Below are 7,977 nucleotides of genomic sequence, written 5' to 3' on the forward strand. Positions count from 1 at the left end.
AGTAACGGGATCACAAGGCAACAAGAGATTTTTCTATGTTTGCTTGACTGGGGAAAGGGACCGGCAGCAGTCTGATACAGGTGGGGCAGGCTGGCATGGAACTCACTATATAGTCAAAACTGGTCTTGAACTCCTGATCCTTCTGCCTCCACTTCCTGGGAACTAGCATGGCAGACCTGACACTGTCTAGTGTGTGCCAGGTTCTGGCTTCCTAAGAGCTGCTGTCTCCTCTCAGGCTGTGTGAGAGCTAAACCCCACCTCCCCACCCTGCCACCTGCTGGCTCCTGCATAGAGAGCAGAGGGACAGCCACAGCTGGAAAGGGCTTCAGATATCAGGAGCAGGGCTGGGCCAGCACAGCCAACCTTGCCAAGTGAGATCTGGGCCAGCAAGGGAAAGGCACTGGGAGGTCATTCCCAGCTGCCACTGGAAAGCCAGTTCCCGCCAGGCTCAACTGAAGGTCTGATTCACATGAGAGGGTGACTGGGCCAGTGTCACTGGGTGAACTTTCAGCCTTCATCACCAGGGGACAGGGCAGAGGCAAACAAGCAGCACCATTCCACTGGGCATCAACAAGACTGTGGTAGTTTTTTTTAACCCTTCAAACTCATATATGACAGCAATGGGGATGCGGCCTGGTGACTGTCCACTCAGTACAGACCAAGCAGACCATTGCTTAGTCTCCTCAGTGACAGTTGCAGCTTGAACAAGGCCACCTGCAGGTGTCTGGAGCTCTAATCTCCCCCCTCCCTCCACAGTGTGCATGGACACCCCCCCCCCACAGGAATATAAACCCTTCACCCTAACCAGCACTTGGGCAGAAGCAGGATATCACTGCAAGTTCAAGGCCAGCCTGAGCTACAGAGTGAGTTCCAGGTCAGCCACTATATAACAAGACCAAGAAACAAAAGAAAAAGAAAAACTGGACCAGCACAGGCATCCTATGACTAGCAGAATGAATGATCACTGAACTTGGCTCACCACCCAAAGGATGTTGCCCAGCTAAAAGAAAACCTAGAGGCAGCCTCAAGCCCTCAGACAGCGTGGGTGAGCAAGCCTCAGACACAATCTCCAGGGTGAACACTGCAGAGCTGCTGATCATTCACTGGACTTTCTGGGAAAAGCTGCTAGCAGAGAACACAGTGTGACAGCCAAGGAGGTGGGAGGCAGATGACACAGGGACAGTGGAGGGGAGGCTGGGGTGGCTGAAGCGTGCTGCACCTCAACTGTGCCTATGACCACAACTAACAGAACTACCCTGGTGGTCAGAACGTCCATGTCTGAAGAGGAAAAGTACTAAGGAGTGTGTTCTTCCTCTCTTCCTGACAGTCTCACTAGACAACCTCCCAGACTTCCCAAGGCCCCCTGAGACTCCACTAACACGAGGGGAGTTTCCCATTTCCCACAGCCCTTCCAGTCATGGTAACAAGAGGGGACAAGCCTTCCCAATTTCTCAGATTCTGTAAACAGGCCACCAACCTGGAACCCACAGTATAGACAGAGTTGGTTTGAAACTCCTCCTGCCTCTACCAAGTGCCAGGATTAAAAGTGTGTGCCACACTGGGCGGTGGTGGCGCACACTTTTAATCCCAGCACTTGGGAGGCAGAGGCAGGCGGATTTCTGAGTTCGAGACCAGTCTGGTCTACAGAGTGAGTTCCAGGACAGCCAGGGCTACACAGAAAAACCCTGTCTTGAAAAACCAAAAAAAAAAAAAAAAAAAAAAAGTATTCGTGCCACCATGTCTGGCATACATACAGTGATTTCAAAACTCCTGTTACATTTTGAGCAGCTGCGTTTGTGCATACAGTGAGGCCAGAGTACTGGTGGAAACTGGTACTCTCCCTTCTGCCATGTCCCAAAAATGGAACTCAGATTATAGGACTCTGTTGCTGAGCCATCTTGCTGACCTCAGAGGTTTCGAGTGGACACCTGTGGGAATTTTCAAGGACACACAGGGACACCCAATGGGAAAGGACAGGTGCAAGGGCATCCCAGGACACGCGTGTGCCACCGGACCCCAGTGAAGATGTCAACTCAGCAGCACCCAGGGAACCTTGCCGCTTTATATTCTACTCTAGGCCTCCAAAGGGTTTGAGTACTCTGCACAACCACCACCACCACCACCACCACCACCCCCACCCCCCCCACCACCCCCACCACCCCCCACCACTCCCACCCACACACACTCACTCCCGACTTCAGAACCCCTGTTTGCCTCTGGCACTTCCACTGTGCGTGTCATTTCTCAAGGATCATTAGGATTAGGGGATAACACCCTCAACTTCCTAGAGTCTCACCAGCCCTGCCCACCAACACGAGAGAGGACAACCTCCAGACTTCCTAAGTACCCTCTAGCCCTGCCACCAACATTAACACACAACTACTCCAGCATTTCACGGTACCTCCCGGAGAATCCACCATCATCACACGACACATGGAGGGACAAACTGAGATGACACCTTTCTAACTTCTCAGGGTCCTTTCAGCCGGGCCCCCTGACATGAACATTCAGTGCCCTCCTACCATGGCACGAACGCGGGGGACAACCTAAGCTGACCCGTAGAGCCAACCTCCCTGACCTTCTAGGGTTCCTTTTAGCACCTGCCCATCAACACCAGGTGACAACATCAAAGGGCGTAGGGGACACTAGGAGAAGGCAGCACGATGAGATACAGACGACAGGGCGAGGGGCAGTGCGGTGACAACTTAGGTGACACCATGAGGGCTCGCCACCAAGGCGAAGCGTCCCCGACTTCCCAGTCCCTACACCCCTGCCCACAACGTCAGCCCAGACTCGGGTCCTCGAAGGCTGGAGACGCGGGGCTCCGGGCCGGCGGCGGCGGCGACAGCGCGACGAGCCGCGTCAGGGCAACGGCAGGCGCGGGCGCGGGCCGGGAACCGCCAAGGACCCGCCGCCGCCGCCGCCGCCGCCGCCGCGGGGCTCTACGACTCCCACCCCGGGGTTCTCCACAAGTACACTCACATAGACCGGCAGCGGCCACGGGTAGACGGCGGGCTCGGCGCCCACAGGCGACTTGAGCCTCAGCTCCAGCTTCTCGCCCATGTCGGCGCGCGCGGCCGCCGCACCATGCTAGGCGGGCGGTTGGGGGAGGGGAGGGGCCGCCGGCGGGAAGCCGGGCGGGCGGACTCGGGCGGACGCTGGGCGGACGGCTGAGGATAGACGGCCCGGCCTGTGCCTCGGCCGCCGCTCCTGTATGGCCCCAGCTCCCCTCTTTGTAGGAGTCACAGACCCGGGGCGTCTAGTGCCGCAGCCATCTTGGGCCGGCGTGAGGAGAAGGCACAATGAGCCGGGGGGTCGGGCTGAACCACTCGGCGTGCGCGCGCGGGGGAGACCGGGAGCCAAGAGGCGGTGCGCGCCCTGAGCCTCCGCCCGCAGCGCCGCGCGCACCACCCCTCGCACGCCACGCCCCCTTGGACTCGCCCGCCTCCGCCGACGCACGCACGTACGCACGCAGGGGCGCACGCACGTCCTCGGTTGCCCTCGGACGCCTGAAGCCGGGATCCGGGGAAATCCTGCCAAAGACGAGTGGAGGGGGACCATGAGGGGCAAGTTCAAATCCCAGTTGCGCAGGCTTGCTTTGCTTTGCTTTTTTTCTTTCCATTTCCTTTTTCTTTCTCTTCCCCTCCCGTCGTCCCTTTTCTTTTTCTGTTTTTCCGGCCTTTTTTTTTCCTTTTCAATTTTTCCTTTCTTTCGTTTTCCTATTTCTTTTTTCACTTTTCTATTCTACATAAATATAGGACATCCTGCTTATTGTTTATTTAATTACTTATTTGGGAGTTTTTGGGTTTTTTTTGAGACAGGGTAGCCCTGACTGTCCTGGAGCTCAGTCTGTTGACCAGTCTGATTTCGAATTTACCGAAATCCACCAGCCTCTGCCTCTGCCTCCTGAGTGCTGGGATTAAAGGTGCATACTACCATGCCCAGCTTCTTTCATTCTTTTTGAAGATATTTTCCAACTTTCTATGCAGTTTCACACTAGCAAAACCATAAATCTATGACCTATAATCCAAGCTCTTGGGAAGCTGTAGCCCTCTTGAGCTAGAGTGAAATAATTTCTAACAAAAAGAACAAAAATTAAAAAAACAAAACCAAAAATGTTAAATGGGCTAGAGAGATAGCTCAGCAGCTAAGACTACTGACTGCTCTTTTAGAGAACCTGGGCTCAATTCCCAGCACTCACACTGGCTCACAACCATCTGTAACAATTCCAAGGGTTCCAGTGCCCCCTGCTGGCCTCAACATGCACCAGGCACACATGTGGTGCATAAACATACATTCAAGCAAAACACTTATACACATATTTTTTTGGATTTGGTTTTCTTCGAGACAGGGTTTCTCTGTGTAGCCCTGGCTGTCCTGGAACTCACTCTGTAGACCAGGCTGGCCTCAACTCAGAAATCCGCCTGCCTCTGCCTCCCAAGTGCTGGGATTAATGGCGTGCACCTCCACACCTGGCTTCAATAAGGCTCTCTACACCTTTGGCCCAGTCAGTAGGCAGAGGCAGGGATCTCTGAGTTGGAGACCAACCTGGCTAGAGAACAAGTTTCAGACTAACCAGGGCTATATAAGAAGACCCTACTAGGAGCTGGAGAGACAGCTCAGTGGTGAAGAGCACTGACTGCAATTCCAGAGGACCTGAGTTCAATTCCCAGCAACCACATGGTGGCTCACAACTATCAGTAATGGGATCTGACGCCCTCTTCTGGTGTGGCTGAAGACAGCAACAGTGTACTCACATTAAATAAACAAATCTTTACATTAAAAAAAAGACCTTGCAATAAATTAATTAGACCCTATAGCTTGAGCCAGGCGGTGGGTGCACGCCTGTAATCCCAGCACTTGGGAGGCAGAGGCAGGTGGATTTCTGAGTTCGAGGCCAGCCTGGTCTACCGAGTGAGTTCCAGGACAGACAGGGCTACACAGAGAAACCCTGTCTCAAAAAAAAAACAAAAAGAAAACAAACAAACAAAAAAACACTGACTGCCCTTCTGGATGTCCTGAGTTCAAATCCCAGCAACCAATGGTGGCTCATGACCACCTGAAGACAGCCACAGTGTACTTACATATAATAACTAAATAAATCCTTAAAAAAAAAAGTTATTCTTTGACCTTCCCAGAACTCTACAGAGAGCTAGGAGCTGAACTGATTTCCTTAGGTCATTACAGTCTTTCTAAGACCAAAGTTCCATCCCCACAAAACCTTCTGAAAACAAATCACCTTCAGGTGAGCTGTTGACAGCTCACCTGCTGCTTTCCATTACATGGGAGTGAATTTCATCTGGGGAGATGGTTCACACCCCTTATTCTAGGGCTTGCCAGCTCCCAAAAGAAGGATCAGTAGCTAGAAGCCATGTCGAGCTACCACATAAATCCAGGCTAGCCTGGACAACTCAATAAGCCCTTGTTCTGAAACTTTAAATAATGTGGTAAGAAACTCTGTAGCTTGGTATAATGTAAGCACGTCAAGACACTGCCCTTGCCAGGCTCGGTAACACACGCACACACTCGCGTTACACGGGGTTCTTGAGGCAGAGGCAAGTGGATAGCCTGGCCCTGAGCAGAGGTTATCCTTTCCAGAAGTCTGCATTGGGTCTTCCTGGATTGCTCTGTTGTTGTATTTGTTGGCTTCTATGTTTGATTTTATCTTGTTTTACTTTTTTTTTTTTTGAGAGGAGCTCATTGTATAACTTTGAAAGTTGATATTAGCCCAGGCTGGCCTTAAACTCAAAGAGCTCCACCTGCCTCTGCCTCCGTAGTGCTGAAATAAAGTGTGGCTACCACGTCCATTGTGCTTTGGATCCTTGTTGTTGCTGACGTTGTTTCTGTACTTTTCTGTAGGCCAGAATGACCTTGAACTCTTTTTCCTTTTATTCAATGTTCAGCTACAGACACGAACTCTAGCAAATCCTCTCCCACTAAGTCAGTCTACGAGCAGACGCTGAACAGCAGCAGACTCCCAGCCCTGCTGCAGTGTGGAGTACCAAGTGTGAACATTCTTTATATCTGACCCATTTGCTCCGGGCCGATCCCCGATAGTCAGGGTTCTTATCTGACTCTAGGGGATTCCTCCGTGTGCTGTGGCTTGTACTTCTACGTTTCCTGGTCCAAAGCAAGGCTCGTTTTTCCCTACAAGACAACGTCCCGTCGCCGATTCCGACTCGGAAGCCAACTTCAGCAGTACTGGAGAGAATTCCTCAGGTCCCTCCTGCTGCCATTGCTGGAGCCAAGGATGTAACCTGGTGCCTCCTGGGAGCCAGGACACGCCCCCGTCCCTCACTGGGGATTCCAGGAGAAGCTCCGACCTGACCACGCCTCCCAATCGTCTCTATCCCCCCCCCCCCCCCGAGGCAGGGCTCCACCCTAGCCAGGCCCCAACCCCTCATTGGAGGATTCTAAGAAGGGTTCCACCCCTGTCCACACTCCCAGCCCCTCACTGGATGCGGATTCTGCACCGGAGCTCAACCTGTGAACTACACCCTAGTCTTGACTCCTTAAGATTTCCTGTCCCTATGTTGCCCAGGAAAGTTTTAACTCATCCTCTTCCTGCCCCAGCACCCCAAGTGCTGGAATTTGAAGGTTATGTGCTGGGATATGGAGAGTTCCAGGCGGGCACGCGGGGACTGGGACGGGAGGGGGTTCGTATGCACAGGACCCCAAGAGGACACCCTACCCGTGCCCAGATATCCTCTTACTTTTTGTTACCAAACTCAGCTCATCACTTGAAAGAAGCAAGAGAAAAGCTGGGTCCAAAGGTCCCCTCCCCCACACCGTAGGTCCAGAGGGAGAGGGAAGTCCTCCCCTCATCCTCCCCCACTGGTCTTTCAAGTTCCTCTGCAGCTTCCTGCACTTTCTTGATTTCAAGGCTGCTGGCCGGCTCAGCTAATTTTGGGCTGAGAGCCCACAGGATCCAGTGAGTCACGTCTTAAAATAAACCTCCGTATCTATATGTGTGCACACTCCACTCTATTTCTGGAAGCCTGAGTAATAGCGGGGGAGGGGGGGGCGTTGTGCCGTCAGCCACTCCCTCCTCCCAGACAGCACTGTGCCTGCTGCACTCCCTAGTAATCTCAGGAGCTGGGCATAAAAGTTCCCAAGCAACACCAGACACGGGATAAGTGGGTAGAGGGCTGACCTGGAACGTGGGAAGCTCCGAGTTGCGTCACCCGCAACTCATAAACTGGGTGTGGTAAGCTAGCCTATCACCCACACCACAGCACTGGGAGGTGGAGAAAGAGCAGTTAGGAGTCCAAGGTTACCCTAAGTTACACAGTGACCTTGAGATCAGTCTGGTCTACAGGAGACGCTGTTTGCTGCAGAGTCCGAGTTCAATTCCCAGCAACTGGAGTGGCTCACAAGGAGATCTGCTGCCCTCCTCTGCTGGTCTGCTGCGCAGGACATAGAGGATTCATATGTATTAATTTTTTTGACTTTTTTTTTTTTTTGGTTTTTTTGGATTCCCCCGCCCCCCCCCCCCCCAGACAGGGTTTCTCTGTGTAGCCCTGGCTGTCCTGGAACTCACTCTGTAGACCAGGCTGGCCTTGAACTCAGAAATCCACCTGCCTCTGCCTCCCAGAGTGCTGGGATTATAGGCGTGTGCCACCGCCTGACTCCTATGTATTAAATCTTTTTTTTTAAATAAAACAATAACATAAATAGTTGGAGGTTGCGGCATATGAGTCTTTAACCCCAGCATTGGGAAGGAGATGCAGGTAACTCTGTAAGTTCTGGGCTAACCTAGTCTATATGGTTAGTTCCAGAGCAGCCGAAGCTACACAATGAGATCCTGTCTGTTAAAAAAGAATTATTAGTTCAAATAAATAGATAAACCTTTAAACATTTTAAAAACTAAAACAGGGCCAGAAAGATGGCTTAGTGGTTAAGAGCACTGGCTGCTCTCCCAGAGGTCCCGAGTTTACTTCCCAACAATCACATGGTAGCTCACGACCATCTATAATG

The 7,977-nt window shown here is 52.4% G+C and overlaps 1 protein-coding gene across 5 annotated transcripts in view; it reads right to left on the reverse strand.

Annotated features, from left to right (window-relative positions):
* Positions 1-3,347, reverse strand: part of Dot1l (DOT1 like histone lysine methyltransferase) — a 39,543-nt gene extending 36,196 nt beyond the window's left edge. For 2 of the 5 annotated variants that reach the window (XR_007974655.1, XM_052165631.1), the window contains exon 1: positions 2,983-3,346. Coding sequence is in view for 4 of the 5 variants with exons in the window: in XM_052165631.1 (XP_052021591.1) it covers positions 2,983-3,063 (81 nt within the window). In the remaining variant the exon portion in view is untranslated. Of the gene's footprint in view, positions 1-2,982 lie in introns of all 5 variants that reach the window. The other 3 variants (XM_052165630.1, XM_052165628.1, XM_052165632.1) reach the window with 2 other exon arrangements.
* Positions 3,348-7,977: the final 4,630 nt, after the last annotated feature.

Source organism: Apodemus sylvaticus, chromosome 20 (assembly GCF_947179515.1).
Source record: "Apodemus sylvaticus chromosome 20, mApoSyl1.1, whole genome shotgun sequence".
Classification (NCBI taxonomy): domain Eukaryota; kingdom Metazoa; phylum Chordata; class Mammalia; order Rodentia; family Muridae; genus Apodemus; species Apodemus sylvaticus.